The 23,338-nt window shown below is 51.9% G+C and overlaps 8 protein-coding genes across 8 annotated transcripts; 4 read left to right on the top strand and 4 right to left on the bottom strand.

Annotated features, from left to right (window-relative positions):
• Nucleotides 1-206: 206 nt before the first annotated feature.
• On the top strand, nt 207-3,716 carry BD324DRAFT_649601 (hypothetical protein; the record flags this gene model as incomplete). The annotated part of the gene is made up of 8 exons (XM_022018016.1): nt 207-284; nt 348-431; nt 476-1,293; nt 1,339-1,822; nt 1,883-2,212; nt 2,260-2,289; nt 2,339-2,369; nt 2,419-3,716. 8 exons carry the CDS (start codon nt 207-209, stop codon nt 3,714-3,716), a joined length of 3,153 nt encoding a protein of 1,050 aa, XP_021872144.1.
• A 169-nt stretch (nt 3,717-3,885) lies between these two features.
• On the top strand, nt 3,886-8,732 carry BD324DRAFT_620043 (coatomer WD associated region-domain-containing protein). Its single transcript, XM_022015243.1, has 16 exons — nt 3,886-4,150; nt 4,205-4,244; nt 4,301-4,402; nt 4,453-4,572; nt 4,636-4,777; nt 4,825-5,348; nt 5,408-5,631; nt 5,685-5,846; nt 5,895-6,126; nt 6,168-6,306; nt 6,344-6,740; nt 6,789-6,987; nt 7,033-7,568; nt 7,617-7,943; nt 7,995-8,270; nt 8,320-8,732. Exons 1-16 carry the CDS (start codon nt 4,133-4,135, stop codon nt 8,560-8,562), a joined length of 3,681 nt encoding a protein of 1,226 aa, XP_021872143.1. The 5' UTR covers nt 3,886-4,132; the 3' UTR covers nt 8,563-8,732.
• Nucleotides 8,701-9,955, bottom strand: BD324DRAFT_649599 (hypothetical protein; the record flags this gene model as incomplete). Its single annotated transcript, XM_022018015.1, has 4 exons — nt 8,701-8,820; nt 8,863-9,465; nt 9,577-9,844; nt 9,897-9,955. The coding sequence occupies 4 exons, from the start codon at nt 9,953-9,955 to the stop codon at nt 8,701-8,703; spliced, it is 1,050 nt and encodes a 349-aa protein (XP_021872142.1).
• Nucleotides 9,956-10,759: 804 nt separating this feature from the next.
• On the bottom strand, nt 10,760-12,422 carry BD324DRAFT_343317 (hypothetical protein). Its single transcript, XM_022012525.1, has 4 exons — nt 11,681-12,422; nt 11,225-11,624; nt 10,846-11,183; nt 10,760-10,807 (listed from the first exon to the last, which is right to left on the bottom strand). The coding sequence occupies exons 1-3, from the start codon at nt 12,262-12,264 to the stop codon at nt 11,118-11,120; spliced, it is 1,050 nt and encodes a 349-aa protein (XP_021872141.1). The 5' UTR covers nt 12,265-12,422; the 3' UTR covers nt 10,760-10,807; nt 10,846-11,117.
• A 194-nt stretch (nt 12,423-12,616) lies between these two features.
• BD324DRAFT_670648 (RTA1 like protein-domain-containing protein) lies at nt 12,617-14,244 on the top strand (the record flags this gene model as incomplete). Its single annotated transcript, XM_022018933.1, has 6 exons — nt 12,617-12,704; nt 12,763-12,899; nt 12,965-13,180; nt 13,246-13,325; nt 13,407-13,539; nt 13,594-14,244. 6 exons carry the CDS (start codon nt 12,617-12,619, stop codon nt 13,813-13,815), a joined length of 876 nt encoding a protein of 291 aa, XP_021872140.1. The 3' UTR covers nt 13,816-14,244.
• BD324DRAFT_577952 (ABC transporter type 1, transmembrane domain-containing protein) lies at nt 14,041-19,847 on the bottom strand (the record flags this gene model as incomplete). The annotated part of the gene is made up of 17 exons (XM_022013287.1): nt 14,041-14,212; nt 14,253-14,454; nt 14,505-14,843; nt 14,892-15,014; nt 15,066-15,272; nt 15,320-15,406; nt 15,454-15,602; nt 15,652-15,776; nt 15,826-15,917; nt 15,970-16,041; nt 16,079-16,140; nt 16,198-16,218; nt 16,259-18,594; nt 18,644-18,894; nt 18,937-19,222; nt 19,270-19,681; nt 19,723-19,847. The coding sequence occupies 17 exons, from the start codon at nt 19,845-19,847 to the stop codon at nt 14,041-14,043; spliced, it is 5,061 nt and encodes a 1,686-aa protein (XP_021872139.1).
• A 268-nt stretch (nt 19,848-20,115) lies between these two features.
• Nucleotides 20,116-21,941, bottom strand: BD324DRAFT_620028 (XPA protein C-terminus-domain-containing protein). The gene is made up of 7 exons (XM_022015242.1): nt 21,507-21,941; nt 21,237-21,393; nt 21,110-21,180; nt 20,980-21,063; nt 20,697-20,929; nt 20,364-20,629; nt 20,116-20,314 (listed from the first exon to the last, which is right to left on the bottom strand). Exons 1-6 carry the CDS (start codon nt 21,786-21,788, stop codon nt 20,467-20,469), a joined length of 990 nt encoding a protein of 329 aa, XP_021872138.1. The 5' UTR covers nt 21,789-21,941; the 3' UTR covers nt 20,116-20,314; nt 20,364-20,466.
• BD324DRAFT_679976 (ubiquitin-conjugating enzyme/RWD-like protein) lies at nt 21,942-23,296 on the top strand. Its single transcript, XM_022019060.1, has 8 exons — nt 21,942-22,012; nt 22,077-22,108; nt 22,155-22,188; nt 22,238-22,297; nt 22,363-22,502; nt 22,568-22,702; nt 22,789-22,963; nt 23,040-23,296. Exons 1-8 carry the CDS (start codon nt 22,006-22,008, stop codon nt 23,225-23,227), a joined length of 771 nt encoding a protein of 256 aa, XP_021872137.1. The 5' UTR covers nt 21,942-22,005; the 3' UTR covers nt 23,228-23,296.
• Nucleotides 23,297-23,338: the final 42 nt, after the last annotated feature.

The following is a 23,338-nucleotide window of genomic DNA, read 5'->3' as shown; positions in this document are numbered from 1 at the left end:
GGTGTGATATGACGTGTCAGTTTAGAGAGCACCGAAGTCGACGTTAGACGGGATCAACCTTATCAATCTGTGTTCTTGGTGGCCGCAATGGGCCATGACGAAATATAAAAGCGATTCATCGACGACGACGAGGACGACGACGAGGACGAGAACAGCAGTGGTGACAGCGAGCAACGGCATCCACAAAGCTCCAGTGCGCTCTCAATATGCCAAAGCCAGGTGTCAATGAGCGCAAAGCATCAGGCAAGTCCACGTCTGGACCCAACGGAGCATCAACGTTCTACGTGAGTTGGCGAAAGAAAATGTAGCGCATCCTTCGCTGCTGATTGATTGATTGTGTCCTTTAGAATGGACCGACCGTCAGCGCCACGGCGAGAGATATGCAGCAAAAGGCGAAAGTCGTGGCGAGGGACGTAGCGAAGGACGTCAAGGTGCTTTCGACTGAACTTGGCTGCCCCCGCTGACAAGTCGACAGCAAACGACACGGAGAGTCAAAGCGACTGCTCGAAGACATCCTTGGTCGATCATTTCCATCCTCACAACTATCCCTTTCCTCCTCACCATATCCCTCTTTTCCACAGTCATCTGTCCTCCGCCTTCTACACCTTCATCTTCCATCTCCAAGTTCTTCCTGACGCCCCTCGGTCTGCATAAGGAGCCTTCAACTTTGCATCAGACACTATGTTATCCTGCCAACGTGTACCACCGAGAGGTCCTCCAGCCATACATCTACCCTATCTTGGATGATCTTCAATCCCGAGCGACAGCTCACCCCTTCTATCTGAATGCGATCGAACCCGTCGCTAAGAATGCCCAGACTACCGCAACTCAACTCTGGGAGGGTCCTATTCGACCCATTGTCAATAGGATCTCCAGGGGAGCCAGGAAACTCTACTTGACATACGTCTCTCCTCACATCCCGTGGGCTCGAGCGAAATGGTACACACTCACCTCGCCATACACTTCGAGGGCTTCGAAACTGTATCGAACCCACGCAGAACCTCACGTGAAGACTGCTTCAAAGTACGCTCGGTCCGCTGCGGACTCTTCAGTGAACACCTACAACTTTATCGCTGGTCATCCTCTCACTGGACATGCTGGACGATACGCCAATCAAGCTTATCACTTCTCTCGTCAGAAGAGTGTACAAGGATACACATGGGCTAGACCACATGCGATCAGAGCCGGGAAAGAAGGCCAAAGGATAGCGAAGGAGATCATCTTCCCAAAGCTCAAGGAAGGGTACATGTGGGCAGACGCGCAGTTGAGCCGGGGACGCGCCATCGTCCGAGCGTGAGTTGATACGCTAGGCGCGTAGAGACTGATCTTGCCCTTAAGATACATCGTCAAGCAATACAACACTCACCTTGATCCTGTTCTTGGACCACATATCAAACGAATGCAAGTCATCCTTGACCCTTACATCTCTGCGTTCGACAAACAGGTCTTTATCCCTTACATCAAGCCGCTCGTTGAGAAGATCATCCCTGCTCCTCTTCTTGCCGAAGCTCCACCCAGATCCTTCTGGACATTGATTTCGGAGATTTTACCGTCTCCAGAAGGTGGCCGAGCCGCTCAACGTCGAGGTTCCATGGACAGCGCGTACGACAAGGCTGCACAACAGAAACAAAAGGCAGCGGAGGGGGTAGCATCAGCCATGTCAAAAATCAATAAGGCCACTCAATCGATCAAATCAGCCGCTTCATCGGCAACTCCTTCCGCTAAAGTATTTGATCGAGCAGAGATGGACAGAGTCAGAGATGCTTTGAAGAAGCGCGTGGATGAACGTGGAGCTCAGGGACTCAAGGACACACGGCAAAAGGTGCAGTGATCTGATGTTGTACACAAAGGAAAGGGCTCATGCATCTATAATCTCCCGCAGCTCTTGGACCATCATCGATCCATCTTGTCGGATTCTCAGAAATTGCCCCTGTTGGCCAACAATGCCAGGGAAGAGATCTCCCGGGACATTGACTATATTCTTGCCGGATTGGACAAGCTTTATACTCAGTCTACTAGTCTCACCAAAGAACAGGTCGAAGCGTCTAGTAAGAAGAGCGAGGATCGATTGGCGAAAAAGGTCACTACAGCCAAGGAGAGAGGTGAAAAGATGAAAATCAAATGGAACGATGAAGGGAAGTCGTTCGTGAAGGAGGCGATGGACTCGTTGAATGCTCTCTTTGGCAAAGAGTGGGAAGATCTCAAGCTGAAGGTCGGTCGGGTCAACAGAACGGAGTAACATCAGCTGAACAGGTGCAGATGTCTGGAATTGCAGATCTTTCTCCCAAGGTGGGGACGTTCGGTGACAAATCGCGAGACGCGCTGACGCTCAGTATAGGACTGGACCAAGTTCGACGCATTGAAGAAGAGTAAGTGGTCATTGAACACTTGCTTCGTTAAGCTGACCGGCGGTGGTAGGCGGTGAGGAATGGGAAAGCAAATACCTAGCACTTCAGCGTGGAGAGACCAAGGATAAGGCTCTTTCCGCCAAAGACGCCAACATCAACACTGCCATTGCGGAGCTCTCCACTGAGCTCGACGACAGACTTGCCGGATTCAAAGAACGCTTGTCTACCTTGAAACGTACCGCGGCAGACAGAATCGAAGCTCGGCAAGCAGTCGCTGCGGAATCTGCCGCCGGCTCTCCAGCTACACCATCCTCCGCGTCGAAATCCCAGACGAGCTCCGAGTCCCGAGTTTCGATCTTGCCCATCGAACAGGAGACCATGGACGTGGTAGTGGATAGTGCAATTATTGGGAAGGGAAGACAGCAAGTGGTTGACGCTCTCTCTGCTGCGGAAGCGGCTGCTTCCAAGGCTTCAGCGACGGCTTCTTCTGCTGTCTCTGACCAATCAGGCACCATTGGATCGGTCGTCTCTCAAGCTCAAGCTTCTGCCTCGTCTATCTCTGACGCCGCCTCTTCTGTGGTTCATGACGCGACCCGATCAGTCGTTTCGGCTGTTGGAGGAACACCATCCCCTGAAGGCGCGTCAGAGCACCTGGAGTCGATTGGCAATGCGGTCAAGCAGGGTCACGCGTCCGTAGTTTCAGGTGCCTCCGACAAGGTTGAATCCGCCATTGCTTCGGTCAAGGAGGCCGTTGGCAACTCAGACTCCACGCAAAGTATCAAAGGACGAGCCGAGGACGTTGTGTCATCCGCGTCGGTCTCTGCTTCTTCCCTCGCATCTGAAGCTTTCGACACCGGCTCGTCGATAACCAGCATCGCCTCGGAAACGCTCGTCTCCATTCAATCCGAGGCGTCTGCCAGTGCTTCGTCCCTCTCGGCTAAAGCGAAGAGCATCGTTCCTGAGCGACCTTCGATCTCTTCATCCGGCATCGAAGTGATATCCAGTGCAAGCTCGTTCCTGTCATCCGCGTCGTCCGTCGGATCGCAAAGTCTAGCATCAGCCTCCTCTATCGGCTCAAAGTCTGTCGCATCAGGTGTTTCCAAAGGCTCAGAGAGCGCCTCGTCTCTCATCTCTCAGGTCAGCTCTGGCGTACACTCTGTGACTAGAGAAGCTGCACGAGCTGCTGGAGCCACACCATTTCCCGAGAATGCGGGAGAATATGTCGAAGCTGCCACGGACGCGGTCAAGAGTGTCATTGGCGATGCCAGCCGGTCAGTGGAGAGCGGTGCTAGCGCCGTAAAGGAGGGGGTTCATCAAGGTACAGAGCATGCTAAGCAGGTGGTAGCTAGTGCTAGGGATGAGTTATAGAAGGGCATCCATGCATGCATGCATTGCTTGAAGGACATCCACAAGCCGCCCTGCTTGACTGCCACGATCGCTCCGCCACCCTGGTCGAATTTCATAACGCCGACGGCGATATGACGCGTGGCACATTTGACCTCTCCGTTGCGTGGAGGGAATGGTGCACTGGCGTGTAGTTCCCATTCATATATTATCATACAGCTTCTGCTGTCGCTGCTGCTGCTGCTGCTGCTGCTTGCAACTCGCCTCAGCCAACCTTGGACATAGAAGAGCAGATCCGATAGCTGCTGGGCTGAGTTCACCCTGTAGACGGTTTAGATCTCAAGCTCCAGGAAGAGAACTCGAGCCCTGAGCTGCGTTAACAACATCTACTCGAGGCATCAGTACGGACCGCTTCGTAGCGGTGGATATCCTTCTGCACCATGCAGATGCTCACAAAGGTGGGTAGAGGAGCACTTGACGGGGAAAGATACCTGACAAATTGCACTCATCAGTTCGAGAGCAAGAGCCCACGCGTCAAGGGTATCGCATTCCGTGAGTTTATGGGGTCCGCGGTTGCGCGGAATGTACAGCTAACAATCCCATCTCAGATCCCAAGAGTCCTCTGCTCGCTGCGTCACTCCACAATGGAACGATCCAATTGTGGAACTACCAGATGGGAACGCTCGTAGACAGATTTGAGGAGCACGATGGTGTGTCGAGAGTGGTATACGCACGACATCTGCAGTTGACACTTTTCCAGGACCCGTTCGAGCTATCAGCTTTCACCCTACACAGCCTATCTTTGTCTCGGGTGGTGATGACTACAAGATCAAGTTGTGGAATTACAAACAGCGAAAGTGTCTCTTCACTTTGAACGGACGTGAGTGATAGACGGGCGTAATGTATGCTTCAGGACACGTGTTGAACCTGGATCCTTCTCTAGATCTCGACTACGTCCGCACAGTCTACTTCCACCGCGAATATCCATGGATCATCTCTGCTTCGGATGATCAGACCATCAGGATATGGAATTGGCAAGCTAGGACGTGTATCGCTATTTTGACGGGACACAACCATTACATCATGTGAGTGGAAACTCACTTGCCTGATTCTGGCGGTTGACCCATTCCAGGTGCGCACAATTCCACCCATGGGACGACTTGGTCGTGTCTGCTTCCATGGATCTCACCGTCCGAGTCTGGGATATCTCTGGTCTCCGTAAGAAGAACCAAGCGCACCAAGCGCCCATGTCTTTCGAAGAGCAACTTCAACGTCAGAATCAGGGCCAAGCGGATCTCTTTGGAAACACAGACGCAGTTGTCAAATACGTCTTGGAGGGACACGACAGAGGGGTCAACTGGGCCACTTTCCATCCGACGTTACCTCTGATCGTCTCCTGTGGTGACGATCGACAGGTCAAACTTTGGCGAATGTCAGAGACGAAAGCCTGGGAAGTGGACAGCTGTCGAGGACATTTCAACAATGTCTCCATGTGTCTCTTCCATCCACGACACGAATTGATCCTCTCAGCCAGTGAGGACAAAACCATTCGGGTCTGGGATATGACGAAGAGGACGGCTGTTCAGACGTTCAGGAGAGACCAGGACAGATTCTGGGTATTGATCGCTCATCCGGAACTCAATCTTTTTGCTGCGGGTGAGTTCATACGCTTCTGCACTTCTCTCAGGGTTCTGATCTAATCTCCTTCTAAACAGGTCACGACAACGGTCTCATTGTCTTCAAGCTCGAACGTGAACGTCCTGCCTTTTCACTCTCTGGTAATCAACTCTTCTACGTCAAGGACAAGGTCGTGCGAATGGCAGACCTGTCTACAGGTACGAATCAGGGCATCTGCAGCGTTCGCAAACTCGGCTCGCAATGGGTTCAACCAAAGACATTGAGTTATAACCCAGCCGAGAGAGCGGTCTTGGTGACTTCGGTGAGTGGGCAGCAAAAGCGGACGCAATGAAAAGCTGATTTTGACGATCTCAGGCCACCGAGAACGGCCAATACGAGCTCATCAGCCTGCCCAAGAGCGCTGCTCCTTCTGCTGGGGACGGAAAGGACGTTCCCTCTGATGGCAAGAAGGGCAATGGATCCTGCGCCATCTTCGTTGCTCGAAACAGGTTGGCCGTGCTTGACAAAGCCGGTCAGGTGAGTCTCGACGTCTCGTTCCATCTCAAGAGCTCACTGTTCTCCCAGAACATCGAGATTCGGGACCTGTCCAACAACCTCACCAAATCTGTCAAATGCCCTGTTCAGACCAATGAGATCTTCTACGGAGGAACCGCTTCGCTCTTGCTGGCATCGGCTACGTCTGTAATCCTGTTTGACATTCAACAGCAGAAGATTTTGGCCGAGCTCAACACGCCGCCTGTCAAGTACGCAGTCTGGAGCGTTGATGGAAATATGGTTGCTTTGCTCAGCAAGCATAGTGAGTCTGCAGTGAGGAGATCATTTTCGTTGACGTCACAGCCATCACCATTGCCAACAAGTCCCTTGCGCAGAGCGCCTTGATCCACGAGACCATTCGCATCAAGTCTGCTGCTTGGGATGACAGCGGAGTGCTTGTTTATACTACTCTGAACCATATCAAATATGCTCTGCATCAAGGGTTAGTCAGTTTGACTGATGAGACGCTGAAGACCTAGGGACAATGGTATCATCAAGACGTTGGACCAGCCTGTCTACTTGACTCGAATCAAGGGTCAGGTTGTACACTGCCTCGACAGGACGGCTAAGCCACGAACAATCCCGATCGACCCTACCGAGTACAGATTCAAGCTTGCCCTCGTCCGCAAGAACTATGATGAAGTCTTGCAGATCATCCGAAACTCGAACCTCGTTGGACAAAGCATCATCGGCTACCTTCAGAAGAAGGGATACCCTGAGATCGCTCTTCACTTTGTCCAGGATCAGCAGACTCGATTCGACTTGGCTATAGAGTGCGGTAACTTGACTGTCGCCCTGGAAATGGCTCGGGCTGTCGATAGAGAAGATGTCTGGGAACGCCTAGGAGCTGCAGCTCTCAAGCAGGGCAATCATAGCGTGAGACCAGTCCGAGTCCATCTTCTGCAAAAACTAACTCTCTGTCAGATCGTCGAGACTGCATACCAGAAGACTCGCAACTTTGACAAGCTGTCCTTCCTGTACCTGATCACTGGAAATGTCCAAAAACTCAGTATGATGCAGAACATCGCCACGAAGCGAGGCGACAACATGAGTCGATTCCAGAACTCGCTTTATCTGGGAGATATCAAAGCTCGCGTTGCGGTCTTGCGAGAGACTGGACAATGTGAGTCATGCGCGGCCGGTCGACGCCCATTCTGACGCTTTCCAGACCCTCTGGCCTATTACACTGCCAAGACTAATGGTCTCGACGACACTGCGCTTGATATCCTCGAGGAAGCTGGCATGACAGAGGATGACTTGCCTTCGCCACCTCAGAATGCTGGTCACTCGTCCTTGGCTCCTCCTCCTGTCGCCTTTTCCCAATCTGAGAGCAACTGGCCAATCAAAAATCTTGGAGAAAGCTTCTTTGACCGGGCGCTCGCCAATGGCGGCGCGGATGCCCTTGGAGAAGTGTCTGCCCGAGAGATGGCTAATGGTGGAGAGCAACTTGAGGCTTGGGGTGTGGATCAACCTATTGACGGCGAAGATGACGAACCGGTGGATGAGGATGAAGGCTGGGACCTGGACGCTGAAGTCGTCACGGCTCCTGAGGATGAAGTCGAAGCGGATGAAGGGGGTGCCGGCGTGGAAGCCGATCTCTCAGAAGGAGTAACCGCTGGCGTGGCGGAAGACGAGATGTGGGTCAAGAATTCACCTCTGGCCAGCGATCACGCTGCCGCGGGAGCTTTCGAGTCGGCTATGCAGGTGAGCTTCAGCCTTTTCAAGATATGCGCCGAGCTGACGTATGTCCAGCTTCTCAATCGTCAAGTCGCTGCTGTCAACTTTGAGCCTCTCAAGCCGTTGTTCATGCGCGCGTATGAGAACGCTCACGTGTCTGTTCCCGCCAATCCCTCTTTGCCTCCTCTTGTCTTCAATGTGCGCCGCAATCCCGAAACCACCGAGTTGCGCGAAGTTTTGCCGTTCTCCCTGTACAATCTACACGATGTCAAGGACAGCGAGCTCGCGGAAGCTAGTCGATTCTTCTCCCGTGGAAAGTTTGCGGAATCTCTCGCAGCTTATCGCGCCGTGTTGCAGAAGCTCCTGATGGTGGTTGTGTCATCGGAACAGGATGCTCAAGAGGTAAGTAGATATGCGTCAATCTAGCAAGACGTTGCTGACTCTGTGTCCCAGGTCAAGGACCTCGTTACTACTTGCAGAGAATACGTGATTGGTCTGACAATGGAGACTGAGCGTCGTCGCTTGCTTGCCGAGGACCCCGACAACGTTACTCGTAATCTTGAGCTCGCTGCCTACTTTACACACTGCAAACTTCAGCAGTCACACGTGCAATTGGCCCTTCGATCAGCGATGAGCGTCTTTTCAAAAGCTGGAAATCAAGCTACTGCAGCGGTGTTTGCCAGGCGATTAATTGAGGCCAATCCTAGTGATACCAAGGTCATCACTCAGGTAAGTCTGCCGCGGGCTCTATGATCCCATGACTGACACTTGGCCCCAGGCGAGATCCGTCCTCGCTCAGGGTGATCGAAACCCGAGAGATAGCCACGAAATCACCTACGACCACTTTACACCGTTCGAGATCTGTCCGGCTTCTCTGACGCCTATCTACTCTGGATCACCGTCCATTGTCTCTGCTTACCACGGGGCGAGGTACCTGCCGGAATACAAAAACTCGATAGACGTCGTGGACGGTGTCACTCAGGTCGGTCTGCCAGGAAGCGGACTGAGGTCAATGGTGTAAATACGAGCTCGGCGTAGGAGGATCTGGGAGGTTTGATACGTGGAAGAGAAACCACTTTTTTGACGCTACAAAACATCACGGTATGCCATGACATTTGATACAGACAGAGCGGGTCTCCCACCATTCATTGACTCGTCACTAACAATGCAAGTACGCTCCATTGACATCACCGCTTGGATGGACCCAAGGTGAAGTCGATGCGAGCGTATACGTCACGATCTCCGTACCGCTGGGTCGAGCTGTCAAACCTATCGAGCACTTTAAAGGATTGTCAGCTACATTTGCCATCGGCTGGCGCACCATGGCTTTGCTGACGAAAACCTCTTGTTCTAAAACGCTGATGTCGAATGTCTCGTTTAGATACGTCGGGACCCAAGCGTGAAACGAGAAGAGATGAGCGAAGGGTCCAGCGGCATTCCATTCCCCTACGACGGCAGTGTGAGGGAACACGGAGACATGCGGGTCAGGTATGGTCAACCAGACTTGACCTTGTGGATGAGGATCATCACCGTTTCCTGCATTGGCACTGGCACTAACACTGGTCCTGGGAGCTGCACTGGAAGTCATACTTCCTCTCAAACCGCCCGAGCTCAGGCTTGCACTCGCGCTCGCAATACCACTTGCACTTGCACGAGCGCTAACACTTGCACTACCTGACTGTCTCGACGAAGCCGTACTGGAAGCGAATGAGCTCGAGATCGAGTGTCCTTGTGCCGAACTCGGTGTCCCTGATGTTGAGCTGAAAGCAGAGGCCGAAGCCGAGGGCATGGCTGTCGGGACAGGCGTCTCGCAAGCGAAGTACGCTCCGCCAGAGGTGATCAAAGACGTATAGTGGGTCGAAGCGCTGGCAGGCATGGAAAACGTCACATCGGCTGTTGGAGAGATGATCCATCCACCGGTACACTACGTTGCAGGATGTCAACATGAGTGCCCGACGTTGACGTTGACATCGAGGTCGTCCACGCAGGACTGGGGCTACATTAAGAAAGAAGGTAGAGGACCGACCGCACTCACACTCATCTTGTCATCTGGAACCATGACGATCGTCCCGCTTGGTAATTCTGCCGTCCCGCTTTGATGCAGTCCTCCAAAGATGAAATTCGCTTGACTAGACGTCTTGGTCGTAAATTCAAGTGTGATGTCCATGTCTTCTTCGCATACACCGAACTCTGTGGATGCGCCTGGTGCCCCCCACCAACAACCGTCAGGAACCAGGATGACCATTTCAAACTTTTCATTCGCTCTCCTTGTTGGTGCTCGTCGTGGGAGACGGTCATGCCTACTGATATAGGGTGTCAGAGAGGATCTGAGCGAGACACCTTGCTGCCACTCACAGACCGTTGGTGAAGCCGTGAAAGATCAGTATGGTCGCGAGGATTGTACATGCGTGCATGTCGAGTCAGCTGAAGCGGGTTCAGGTCCGAAACGCTGGACGATGTCTGCATGCATGCATATCTGATTGCAGGCATCTATTGTCTGACAGGGCCGCATCTCTCCTAGAGCGAGTGAGTACCTTTGATGCGACAACCTCCTTTGACCATGTGTCCCTGTTGCCAGGAGGGTCCGACTTTCAGTCTCCCATTCAAGGAGAGATTGACATCTAGCTGGCAATCCATTCGCCCTGTGACCTGCTTAATTCATCGCGTGTCTAGACATCTGCCGAGATCCTTCAAAGGTCGAATGTCGATGCTCATTCCTCAATTGTCCATCGGAGGTATACCCAGTGCCTCCCAGTCGATCATTGATAAATCAAGGTCCCAGAGCGCAAGTCCAGAAAACGGATCGTTCGCGTCCATGTCTTGGGCGTTTCGAGCTTTCCCATGCAATCTGCCTTGTTTCGCCAAAGCTTGCTTGCCTTTGGATAAGATCAAGGCTTGAAATGGACCTGCGCGAGAGAGACGATCTTCAAGCTTTTCGACGAGGTCCAGAGCCGGATGATGTTGCCTCTCCCAGCCATCTGAACCGTCCGTCAAAGGAGGTACGAAAGACATGACTCGGCGGATGTGCAGCATACCAAAGACGTATGCCGTTGTAAGGTAGCTCGGAAGATGAGGTAGCTGATCCTCGGAAAGATTCTCACATGAAACAGCCAGGTGTTTAAGAGATGGAAATAGGACGGTTCCGACGACGACTATCATGGCAGATAGCCTTTCCTCAGCCAGAGGGGTGGGAAACTTGCGCAGAAGCGCACCGTATCGCATCGCCAGCATTTGTGGTAGACATCCAATCTCGGATCGTATGAGATCTGACACTGTGAGCGGTGGGCTTTGCTTTTCTACCTACCCGTCATGCATGGATCATGACTTAGGTCGTCCAATTTTGACATCATGGTTCTCCAGGCCTTGTGATCCATGTCTGCTACCGGTCCACTGGCGGTACCTTCGTATTCTTCTCTGACTAGACACTGGTGCGTCCCTGCCGCCGCCTCCACAAGACTTAATAGAAGCCTGAGTTGGCCGATTGCCAGACGATAAGCCTCGCGTGGATGATTGGAAGGCAGGCGGTTGGCCCAGGAAGGAAGTAGCTCGTCCGTCAGTGTGTACATCAGGGAGACACTATGGATCAGCCATGAAAGTGGTTCTCTCGATATACATGTTGTGTCTCGCTTTGATGTTCTCCCACTGTCATGATCAGCTTATGAATAGATCGGAGACGAACTGACCAGCAGCACGAGCTCCAGAGTGGCTGCAAACCAAGGTTCACATAATCTTTCAGGATCTTCGAGCGCCTTCTTGGACCGAGCTTCTAGTCCCAGTCGACGGCCGGCAGAGTATGCCAATTCCAGAAACCAGCCCGAGGTCATGTGAGGGGTCTGAGCTGCACTCGGCAAAACGGGGGCCATGGCGATCAAGTAGAGTGCAGTGACGACTTCCGAGCTAACACATCCACTCATGACAAGCCGGACCGATCGGTCGATCAACGGCGCGAAGTCGACAGTCTGCGTGAAAGGAGTATAGCACAAAGTCGCCAATGTCAGAAACGGGTGCTGTAGTATGTTGTTGTCTACAGCCAGCTCGCAGAACGGGGGTAGGTAGAGGAGAGCAGTAAGCCTACGCTGAAATCTGTCGACGTCACAGGTCAGTCACCGGGTGCTGCATGTCCAGGAGCGCCTCCTCACATGAAGAAAGCATGGTCGACCTGATCCGAAGTCATCAAGCCCAACTTGATGACATCGGGGAACTCTCTCGCATTGGAAGCAGTGCAGAGTCTCTCGTCAAACTCGCTAGAGTCCAAGACATTGTCAAAGTGAGGGTATTGGTTGGTACTGTCATTTGACGGGAGGGGACTGAGGATCGGTTGAGCATTATGATTGCTTGTGAAAGGGCTAGTCGATGCCGAGGTATGCCAGGCCACAGAAGGAGGGACAGAGTCGACTTGCGGAACAAAGTTGTGCCGCTCCTCAATAACAGACTGTCTTGCCGTCTGTTCCTGTCTTGAATTCCTCCGTCCTTGCCTTGATGTCGACGACGAGGAGTCTCTGGGAAGCACGGTCCGGTTATCCGTCGCACTCTCAACGGGGCGTCGTGCTGTGGAATTGCCCGTTGATTCCCCGTTCTCGATAAACGAGCAGAGCCGCTTCTTGTCCCTGCACCGCTTACAACCTAGCTCCGTGACGTCTTCGCAGCGAGTCTTGCAAGATAGGCACAGCCTACAGACCACGGCTGCCCGTTGTCTCTTTGTTGCTCTGTCCGTACTCGGCATGGTGTGAGTAGGATGGAATTTCAGTGAAAGGACTTGGGGGGGGGGGAATGTTTTGAACGGGGTTGACGTTAACCGCTATGGAACGGGTAATTTGGGTGAAAAACCGGGGCGTTTTTAACGGGTTACACTGTTCCCCGCTGCAGTGTCGATGTAGAACGTATAAGTAGCTTGTCCCCCTTACACGAACGTCAGAAGGCCAAGCTCAATTATCACACATCTAGAAATAGCTCTCTGACTACTCCCACGCAACGTCATTTCGACTGACTACGATCGGTTGAAGTCATGGTCCGTACAGCTCCTCTGTGAGTCGACCGACCACAATACACCCACCTGGAAATGTGAGACTGACAGGATGCTCAGTGGTGGCTATGTGCCGAGCAACACTTTATCCATCATTGCTCTGGTCCTGTTTGGTCTACTGGCCTTGATCTACTGGCTTCGTAAGTTGCGATCTCACCTGCATGAGAAAATCGTCCAGCTAATAAACACATGTGGCAGGTTTCTTCCGCCAAGGCCGCCACAGGTACATGCTTGTCCTAGGCATCTCCACTACAACCATGGCTATAGGCTTTGCGACCCGGATCGTCTTTGCTGGAAATCCGACGTCTCTAGGCATATACATCATCACCATCTTGGTGAGTATGATTTGCATACCATTCGATCGTCAGCGAGATGATTGATTTACCGTGTTTCCCTTCAGCTCACCCTCCTCTCGCCATGCGGATTTATCGCTTTGAATTATGTGCTCCTACCTCGAATCGCGAGTCACGTCGGAGCTCAAGATGCCCTCTTCATCAGACCTCGATGGATCGCCCGTATCTACGTCACTAGCGATATCACAACGTTCTGGTTACAGGCATGTGGTGGTGGATTGACAGCCATCCAGAATCCCAATATCGCCAACCTGGGTCACTGGGTGAGTTACTATACCGGCTACAGTCCGACAACGATACAGTAGATTGACTCGGACGCTTTTTACAGATCTCTTTGGCTGCTCTCAGTGCACAAGCTGCGTCCTTCGCTTCCTTCACATTCTTGGCTATTGTCTTCGCCGTCAGAGTGTGAGTGGCAGTGTGACTGACCCTTCCTAGTAACATCTCGAGCTGACGCTGCAGCCACAGCCACAAACGTCCCATCTGGAGCAGCCCAAAGTACATCGAGATGGTTCAACGCCATTCGGTGGGAGCGCGAGATGAGGCAGAAGGACAGGCAGTCACCGCCAGAAATTGGAAGGTACTTTACTTTGCCATGATGTGGACGACCGTCGGAATCATGGTGAGTCGTCAAATCTGCCGATGATCAGCATCTGATCACACACCATGTTTACAGATCCGATGCATCTACCGAATCATCGAGTACTCACAAGGATACGACGGCTACATTCCGACTCACGAGGTGTTCTTCTACACACTTGATAGTCTGCCCTTGTTCCTAGCCATATCCGTTTGGACCGTCATCTGGCCTCCGAGCTACATCAACCATGCCAAGGTGGAAGCAGAACAGCAGACATCAAATGGCAACACCACCCCCTCTCTCGAGGCCAAACCATAGAGCATCGCCATCATTGTTCTCCATAGCTCCTCCCAAGGGAGTGAATAAAGGACCCCGCCTCGAATAGACATTGCAGTAGACGACACGTAGACAACATATAGGACACTGGCGGCAGAGTTAAAAGAGACGACCATCGACCCATGAATTTCTATTTGATACATGATCTTCCAATGATCCTCTCTAGATTCGTTCTGACTGTCTCTTCTCATGGACACTCTTAGCCATCTAGCACAAATCAGGAACGTCTTCTTTTCCATCGCCTGGATGACCTACCTCAATGAGCTGAGCTTCTTCTCCGCTCTGTCTGCATAGATCCCTAAATGTTCCGTGCTCCTTCTGCATGAGTTCCCAAGGTGTTCCGTACTCGACAACCTGTCCTTGATCCAGCACTAAGATCCTGATAGCGTCAGCTTGACACTCCCTCCGACCGGACGTACTTGTCCAGTCCGCAGACGGTCATCAGTCTATGTGCAATCACAAGCATCTGCGTATCTGCCAGACTGGTCCTCAAGACGTTCTGAATCGTCATGTCCGTCGCGTGATCGAGATTGGCAGTACTTTCGTCCATGATGAGGAAATTGGACGTTCGAAGTTTTAGCAGTCCCCGAGCCATAGCGAGTAGCTGTCGCTGTCCTTGACCTGGAGACGGGATGAGCAAATGAGAATCGGACCGCGTAAACTGGACTCACTGAAATTCTTGCCCCCCACCGCGACTTTCTCATCCAGACTTCGAATGACCACTCTCTCCTCTACTTCCTCGTCAGAGTCTGCCTCTGCAGCCATAACACGCGTCTTGGTAGTATCCTCATGATTCGATTTGAGCGTCTTTGTCCGCAGATCATCCTTCGGCACCTTGGCTGAATGGGATTTCAAATCGACCGAAGAGCCCGCCCGACTACCATGGCGTGAGGTGAACGGTGTTCGACCACTGAGACCGACTTGTCGCAACACGTCCCAGACTTCAGCATCTTCGTGCTGGTCGAATGGATCCAGATTATCGCGGATGGTGCCAGAGAATAGTTGAGCCTCTGTTCAAATCATCAGCACAGCCGCTCATCGTTATGAAGGGCACTCACCCTGCGGCAGAATGGTCAGTCGCGATCGTAGCGACTCAAGGTTCAGTTTTCCTATGTCGATCCCATCGATGAAGATGGAGCCCGATTCTTGGTGCAAAAATCGGAAGAATGACAAGGCCAGCGCTGAGGAACAGCTTCAGCCATCTATATTCCGAGTCGAGCCCTCGAACTTACTACTCTTCCCGCTTCCTGTACGACCACAAATACCAATCTTCTCTTTAGGTTGAATAGTGAAAGAGACGTTCCTCAGTACCGGGTCAAGTTGAGGAGCATATCGGCAGGTCAAATTCTTGACCTCCACAGAGCCGTCTACAGTCGGCCAGTATGCTGGGGGATCTCGACCCCGATCGTGATCCTCCTCTTCGACATCGAGCTGCAGATCTGTTGCCAGTTTTAGCCGCTTCTATAAGGCACGATGCACTGCTTACATTCTGCGACTCGCTCCACGCTGTTCATCGTCATCTCAGCGGCCGCATACAATCGAACGACCCAGAGGACAAAGTCGGTGAAAGACACTTCTCGCTTCAGCAAAATAGCTTAATTCACGGCATAGGTCACTCACAAGCATAGGTGATGGACAAACCGACAGCTCCAGCATCCATGGTCGACTGCAGAGCAAAGATACACGCAAAGAGAGTCACCAGAGACCCGACAAAATTGCTAAAGTTATTGAGAACACGATTGGCCTGCCACAAATACCAGAAGCACCGGCTACCGAGAGTTCAGCGTTTCGTGCGATACTCTAGCGTGTGCAGCTCACTTATTTTGATCAAGCTCGTTGAAAAGTTTGCGCAGGAATCGAGGAGAGTCTCCGTAGGATCGAATGGTAGACATGCCAACCAGCGCTTCGGAGAAGCTGATGAAGAGAGGCGATCGAGTTACACTCTAAGGTATTCATCAGCCTGCAATTCAACCGCAAGAGCTGGTAACGTACATCATGACGCTTGATCTCTCTATTCGTGGTCACATAAAGTACCCCGACAGTCCAGTACATGATACTGATGGCGATGAGGGCGAAAATGAATTCTGATGGATGCGTCAACCAATTGAAATGAGGCGCTCCTTAGTCTCAGCTCACTCGGAGTAGAAAATACGACCACGGCAAGTACAGCAATGACGGCCAGGACACAATTGGCGAAGTACTGCAGGACTGCTAGGTTAGCGGGATCAGACGAACAAGCGCTTACTTTCTGACGCCTCGGTATCAATCGAGGAGACGTCTTTACTGAGTCGATTCATGATACGGCCCCTGAGATGTTCATCAATCAAGAGAAAGCCACAAGACTTAGGAGTAGTCAGGACTTACGAAGGTGTCGAATCAAAGAATCTTGAATTATCAGTCTTGTGTGTCATGAAACACTACTCACCTCATCTTCGCCCCAAGAATCCGCTTCAGCAACTTGCTGTACAATTTTCGCGACGCCCGTAAAGAACCCCAATAGCCGATACCCATCCTCGCGACAAGTGTCAAAAGATAAGCACCGGCTATGGCACAGTAGATTCCGAGATAATACTCTGTCGATTTCGGCTCCTTTGACACCAACAAGTTACTCAACATGCTTGCCTTCTTATCGTTCGAGTTCGCCCAGTTCTTGATCCATGTATTGGTGGAGACCTGCAACATTTGCGATCCGATATTGGCAGATCCCAGAAGGATCCAAAAGATTATCTTGCCTTGATACTTGAAATACAAGCCGTATGTTGCGGCGCCAACGACACCACTCTGTGAAGTCTCTGCTTGTACCAACTGCTTGTCCAGCTTGATAACTGCCGGTGCTGCCTTATCCGCTTCCACTTGCTTTGCAGTCTCTAGTGCATCCCCTTCGACACCATCTAGGTTTTCCTCAATGATATCGATGGGATCCTCAGATACCAGCGTTGAAGATCCAGCAGTAGGCTCCTCGTCTGAAGCTTGCTCGCTACTTGATGTGGTTTGAGAGCCTGAAGTATGGTCCGCGTCGTCCGAGATGATTTCCAAGACTCCGGCAGCCTCGAGCTTGGCCGGCGTACCGGCATGGGCGACTCGACCATCTTCAAGCATAACTACGAATCCAGCTGTCGGCGCTACCAGACTCACGGCGTGAGTGACCATGAGACATGTTCGACCGCGCATCAGGGGTCCTTGTAGACAGTGTACGTGGATATGTTGAGCGGTTTGAGCGTCCACAGCGGACAACACGTCGTCAAGGAGGATCGTCTTGGCAGGTGAATACAGTGCTCTAGCTAGAGCTATTCGGGCTTTCTGTCCACCTGAGCACGTCGTTCCCTTCTCCCCGACTTCCGTCTCATCGCCAAGATCGAATATTTCCAAGTCCCGCCTCAATGCACACGCGTCGAGAACCTGCTGGTACCGATTACTGTTCCATGTCGAGCCAAACACAATGTTATCTCGGATCGTGGCTCCTAGCAACCAAGGAGTTTGAGCACAGTACGCGACCGTGTTTGACAAGCCGGTCTCCGGGTCAACTGGGCATATATCTCGGTTCGCATGATCATTCGTCATGAACACTTTACCTGCCAACAGACGAGTCTCGCCGAGCAACGAGGTGATGAGTGTGGTCTTGCCTGATCCAACAGGCCCAATGATTATGCTGAGAGTGCCTTGTAGGAAATCAAGATTCAACGGACCAAGCTTGAAAGGTTCATGCTCTGCAGGCTGCCCATTGCTAGACTCAGAATAGCCAAAAGTGGCGTTCGTGAACCCGACCTTGGGATCATCAGGACCAGGCTCGGACAACTGTTGATACTTGAGAGTTTCCGGCTCGTCAAGAAATTCCTGAATACGCTGACATGAAGTGTACGCCTGGATCAATCGAAGCAGGGTCTCCTGGAACAGTCCCATTGGATCGCGAAGCATATTGAAGAGAACCAGCGAGGCGAATGCTCGATCAGCCGTGAGAGGCTGCTTGAGAACCAACGAGTGGACGGCGAAAGCGCTCGCAGTGACGAGGACGGGGGTACCCCAGACGAGGACGTTCGACAAGCACGAGACTCCGAAACGTTGGGCCAGATAGTATAGTTCCTTCGTCCGAGTAGTTGACATTCTGTCGAAGAATTTCGTCTCCCAAGCGTTGAATTTGATGAGCTTGATGTGCGCGATCACTTCAGTGACCGCCTCGAGTCTGAGATCTACAGCGGCCATAAATCGTTTTTGGACGACCGTAAAAAGTTTGCCGACGACTGCCTGAATTGGTATCATAAGGACCAGAACTCCCATACCTGCAAACGCGGCAACCCCCAGGGTGCTGTAGAGGAGGATCGAGTTGATGATAATGGCGAGCGGGCAGGACACCAAATAGTAAAGGTAGGCACATATCTCCGTTGTCTGAAAGGCATCATAAGACACAAGATTCGCAATTTTGCCGTCGGTGGCTGATGCAGTGGATTCCGTTGTGTCCTTTTCTGAGCCTTCTTTCGCGGACGACTTGACTGACCCGCTCATATCTTGTCGTCGGAGAGCTTTGGCGAAGACTTCGGCGATGAGAATAGCCCTCAAGCGGATGCACCTTCGTCGACCGAGGTAAAGGGCTTGGCCATACGCGACAACACCAAGACATTGTTCCCCTGCCATCATGGCAACGTAAAGAAACGCGACGTGATTAGGAATCCAAGGTCGGCTCTCGCGTTCGGTGAAGAATTTGAGAAGAAGTCGCAGAGCGACAGGAGGGAGATATTGCAGGCAGATGAAGAAGCAGGACCAGAGCTGGCAGCCCGGTGAGCTGCAGCCCTACGACGCCTTCAACCAGACTCACACATTGGATGAACGTGTCGACGCCAAAGAAGCGAAGCAAGTCCCATGCGAGATCCCTCTGCCTCTTTGCTCCATTGTGCTTTTTGGCATACTTGGCATCTCTAGCAGCTTGATCTTTCCTGAACGCTGCGAGGGCCGTGGCGGAGCTGTCATCTTCTCGCAATGCAGGAACGTCTTCCAATCTGATAACGTGTCGATAATGTTTGAACAACAAGGGCAACATGAACATGTAAGCTGCTCGACTGAACGACGCTGTGATGTTTGTCAGCCCAAAGGGTCAGTCAGATGACTCACAAGTAGGCTCCTCGATATGTCTTGGAAGCTTTGCGCCGTAGCTTCCGAGAGATCCTCCGCCTTTCGATCTCCCTCCTTCCAGTACATTTTCCAGACCTTCGTAGTATGGTATAGAGATCATCAGACACCAGTAAACAGCTTCAAAGATCGGCGGGGCTAGATCCAAAGGCCTAGTATGGGATCGGATGACTGCACTACGGAGAAGCAGGAGGGACGGGATGATGTGAGCGGAGAGAAAGTAGGTAAGCGGTGAGCGAGGAATGAGAGCGAGAACAAGGGTGAACGTCTGGAAGCCATCAGTCTTGAAGTCACAGAATAGAAAAGTAAACCCACTGGAAAGACCAGATCCCTCCATTCTCTGGATTGGACATATCTGGCGACTTCGAGCCCCACCCAAACGAAGCCTCCAATCACCCTTATCCAATATCTAATCGCCTGCCATCGCCTTGATTCTCTTGACTCCCTTTTGAAGTCTCTTATGACGTTGAGTGCGTCCTCTGGCGACAAGGGTTTGGGTAGTTCCTTCTTGCCTTTCGGAGCAGGCAAGAGGCTGACGGCAACGGAAGATACGATGACTTCCGATTCCAATTGAGCCAGATCCGAATCTGCCGTTGGGGAAATGAGCTGAGAAGGACTCAAGCGTGATCGAGACCGATCTCGAGATTTGATCCATTTAGAAATGTAGTATAAGCTGGTGATCACAGCTGCGAGAGCGGTCAAGACGAGGGGGAAGTTTTGAAGGTACCTGTGGATCTTTGATAAGCTTTTGGAACCCGAATTGTGAACCATGTAAAGGCTTGCCTGTCACGAAAGCAAGGAGTGAAATCCACTCCATCCCAGAACTCCCGGCATCTCTCAGAGGTCTGGCCTGACAGAGAAGCCGTCTTCCCCTGGATGACCAAAGATTCCATCCTCATCAAGACAAGACAGTGTGACGTTTTCGCTCTCTGATCAGTTCATCTGGCCTGATCCTTGTATGGTCGAAAGTGGGGCGGGCGTCTGACGCGATGGAGAAATCACAAATCAGCAGCGCTGGTGACTTGACTTCAACAGTCCGGGGCTTGAAGCTTCTGCGTGCTTTTGTGCTTGATCAATGGTTGGGTGAATCACAAATGTACTGCCAAAATGCTTCGAAAGAACAACGAAAAGGGCCGTTTCGGCCGGAGCCGATGAAGATCACGTGACAATAGCTGGTTGCGTTCATATGCAGCGGCGATCGCCGTCAAAACAGGAACCATGCTTCTACGATAGCGTGCGCAAAATGTATGTATGCCATTGATCAGAGGGTAGGTCGGTACGATCGTGGTGCTATAGTCGAGCTTGCTTCGGGAAGGGTCTCTGAGCGATAGAAGTGAGTCTCGCGACTTTGAAGCTTCCAGTGCGTTCCCAATCAGTGTCCACCATGGCGAACCACTGACAAGCATCAGTACCGAGTTTGAAAGGAGGAGGACCATGGAGGCCTGGTAGAGCTGCTACATACAACAATATCGATGTGCTACATCATGGGCGGGTGTCGTCTTCTCGGCCCCATTACCACACCTCTACTTCTTGCTCTGCACCGCAACCGAAGCATCGTTGTATGGATCTCGTCCCTCCATCCTCATCCGTCGCCTCTTCCACAGCCTCGAATTCATGTACGTGTTGAGCCTCTTGACGTCTTTGGTACTGATTGTTTCGGGTCCGTTTCCGTAGACTGGAAAATACTATGATCAGCCTTGAAACAGCCACACATACGTCCATTTCAATTGAAAGCTACTCACTCCCTTAGCCCCTGCTCAAACTTCTCTTCCCTCTTCCGTTTCTTGAACTTTTCCCTCCGCTCCCATTCTTTATCTAAACCTTCTTCACCTCCCCATTTGTCCCAGGCGACTTTCTCAACTTGCTCACGCATAAACAGCATCATATTGCTATAGGTCGATGCGTATGGGTTCGGACGGAGAAGATGCGGTAGGAGATCTTCGTCTCGCAATTCCGGGTCCGTCAAAAGGTAGTCCTTAACCCTGAATCAGCTTGAACTCCATGCATCTGGAAGAACATACTGACCTCTTTGCATTCGGTCTTGGTGAGAAGAGAGTATTTCTCCGGGAACTTCTCCTTACAGCTCTTGCACACGTTGATGCTGAACACCTGGATAGCGAGTCAATAATACAACGACATGCCGCACAGCACGAGCCTTTTGAAACTGATTATCAATCTCCAATGAACGACACTCGCGACACCGAGGTGAGGTATCTGCAAAAATGGCTATGGAAACGTGTCAGCAGGAGTTCTCCGCGAGCGACCTTTCCATGACCTCTCACCTGGCTCCTCGCCCTCCATGATCATCTGTCGTTGTCTTTCCTTCTCCCTGGCCATTTCAATGACACTTTTGATCCGCCCATCATCGGCATCGTCCTCTGTCAAGAATCCACCACGAGAATTATGCAGCTTGCTGAGATCGTATTCAAAGTACTTTCCCTGGAAAGAGAGTCAAACGGCCGTCTTCCAGAAGAATGAAGCATCGAAGAAAAGGGGCAGATTAGACTCCAGGGAGAGGAACAGTGACTGCATTAGGCTGATCGATCACTCACCAGCCCCGGATTCCGTTTCAATGGCTCTTCCTGCTGTTTCTGTTGCTCCACCATATTTCTAGCTGAAGCAGGCTGCGCAGATTGCTTGTTCACATATTGTGTGCTTTGCCCCCCTTGTCCTTGTTGCTTTTGAGCAGCCCCATTCCGACTCGATCCGGCGACAGCATTGACAGCACCGGTCGTCGTCTTTCCTGCTCCCGCGAACTTTTCTTTCGCTTTCAGTCGATTCAGAGCCGCCAATCTCGCCTGAGATGGCGGTAGGGATGGTCCTGAGGATGACATGGCCCTTGTCTATCCCGGATGGATCGAGGATACAACTCCAACCATTTCAGCAGGGTTTCAAGTGACGTCGAGTGGCGAACCACGTGGACATCTCGGATCCGAGCTTTTGGGCAGCGAAAAGCATCTGACAGAGAGAGCGCACTGTAGTTGGGACATTGCGGACAGAGAGAGAGACGATAGAAGTGAGCTCTTCGGAATACGAGACGATACCATCACCATGGCAGGTGAGCTATATCTGCGACTCGGCCTAGCTCGTGCGGCAGGCTCTGACCATAAACGCTTGGCTAGACTACCAAGCGATACTGGATGAGGAATTCGAGGTGAGTTTTGAACTTCCAAGTGCTCACAGTCACTGACTATCACCAGGTGTTAGAGTCCATCTTTCCTGACGAGCTAGAGAGTGAGACAGCTTGAGAGCAAGGACAGGGCCTCGCTGACCCACCGACCAGAGCTAGGGGATAGGAAAGTACAAATATTAGTGGAACCGGAAGAAGCCTCGGGATCACAATGTGAGCCAGGACGACCGTCCAGAGGCAAACTCCAGAACCGCTCACTCTGATGATTGAAACTACAGTATCTCTTCACCTCATCGTTTCGTATCCTTCAACTTATCCGGATGTGATACCCGACTTATCATTCGAGAGTATAGATGAAGAAACGGGTGAACTGTCCGAAGAGGAGGAAGAAAAGTTGCTCGAATCATTACGCCAAGTGGTGAGTTCGCGTCGGCCTTTCTGCCCTTTTTTTTTTTGGAAGCTCACTCACGCTCTCTTTCGAAGGCGGAGGAGAGCATAGGCATGGCTATGACATTTACCATCGCGTCCGCTGCTCGGGAGGCTCTGGCGGAGGTACTGAAAGATCGTCAAAGGAGGGAAAAGGAAGAGGATGACAGGAGAGCCGCAGAGTATGAGGAGGTGAGTGAAAAGGGGGACCGACGCCTTATCGGACGGTTATCCGCTTGGCAAACAAGATGCTATTCCGTACTGATTCGGTGTTTCAGATGGAAGCACGTAAGACACGAGGTACACCCGTCACGACAGCATCCTTCGAGGCATGGCGGAGAAAGTTTCTTGAAGAGCTGAGGCAGAAGAGAGACAAAGAGGAATCGGATCGTTTAAAGGCTCTCCCACCGAAAGAGAGAGAAGACTTCAAGAGACGGAAGGAAAGGCCGAGTGGTGAGTCGAAAATAATGCTTGCTCCATCACTCCTCCCCATTTGGATTCAGACTGATGGCATTCCCCAATATCGTAGGGAAGCAGCTCTTCCAATCGTCTCAAGCTCTTGCGACTTCCGACGAAGCACTTTACGAGGAAGGTGCTCAGGAAGTGGACATGTCAAAGTATACACGTGAGGAGAGAGAAAAGGAAAGGCGGTTGGAAGAGGAAGAGGCAGAGCGAGCCAGAAGAGGTCTGGTCGACGGGGATGACGATAGTGATTGATGAAGCGGGGGAAATGCAAAAGTGAGGCGAGGCTGTGACTAGGGCTCCATGCATGATCCCGCACCTCAGCATCAAGCGTTGCTCCTACCGTCTGTACCTGCTTGATGCCTT

Source organism: Kockovaella imperatae, assembly GCF_002102565.1.
Source record: "Kockovaella imperatae strain NRRL Y-17943 chromosome Unknown BD324scaffold_4, whole genome shotgun sequence".
NCBI lineage: Eukaryota > Fungi > Basidiomycota > Tremellomycetes > Tremellales > Cuniculitremaceae > Kockovaella > Kockovaella imperatae.
The sequence above is the reverse complement of the archived record's forward strand: the minus strand, read 5'-3'. Positions and strand labels throughout refer to the sequence as shown.

What these genes read in the sequence shown, in the direction of transcription:
- BD324DRAFT_679976 (XM_022019060.1), top strand. An exon ending in AGAAGCCTCGGGATCACAAT is followed by an intron (nt 22,298 to 22,362) that starts GTGAGCCAGGAC and finishes TTGAAACTACAG; the next exon opens with TATCTCTTCACCTCATCGTT. An exon ending in GAGCCGCAGAGTATGAGGAG is followed by an intron (nt 22,703 to 22,788) that starts GTGAGTGAAAAG and finishes TCGGTGTTTCAG; the next exon opens with ATGGAAGCACGTAAGACACG.
- BD324DRAFT_620043 (XM_022015243.1), top strand. An exon ending in CGTCAAGGGTATCGCATTCC is followed by an intron (nt 4,245 to 4,300) that starts GTGAGTTTATGG and finishes ATCCCATCTCAG; the next exon opens with ATCCCAAGAGTCCTCTGCTC. An exon ending in TGCTTTGCTCAGCAAGCATA is followed by an intron (nt 6,127 to 6,167) that starts GTGAGTCTGCAG and finishes TTGACGTCACAG; the next exon opens with CCATCACCATTGCCAACAAG.
- BD324DRAFT_620028 (XM_022015242.1), bottom strand. Translation starts at nt 21,788, where the DNA reads ATGTCATCCTCAGGACCATCCCTACCGCCATCTCAGGCGAGATTGGCG. An exon ending in TGAAACGGAATCCGGGGCTG is followed by an intron (nt 21,394 to 21,506) that starts GTGAGTGATCGA and finishes CTCTCTTTCCAG; the next exon opens with GGAAAGTACTTTGAATACGA. An exon ending in CCAAGACCGAATGCAAAGAG is followed by an intron (nt 20,930 to 20,979) that starts GTCAGTATGTTC and finishes TTCAGGGTTAAG; the next exon opens with GACTACCTTTTGACGGACCC.
- BD324DRAFT_343317 (XM_022012525.1), bottom strand. Translation starts at nt 12,264, where the DNA reads ATGCCGAGTACGGACAGAGCAACAAAGAGACAACGGGCAGCCGTGGTC. An exon ending in GTCGACCATGCTTTCTTCAT is followed by an intron (nt 11,625 to 11,680) that starts GTGAGGAGGCGC and finishes TGACGTCGACAG; the next exon opens with ATTTCAGCGTAGGCTTACTG. An exon ending in CTCTGGAGCTCGTGCTGCTG is followed by an intron (nt 11,184 to 11,224) that starts GTCAGTTCGTCT and finishes TGATCATGACAG; the next exon opens with TGGGAGAACATCAAAGCGAG.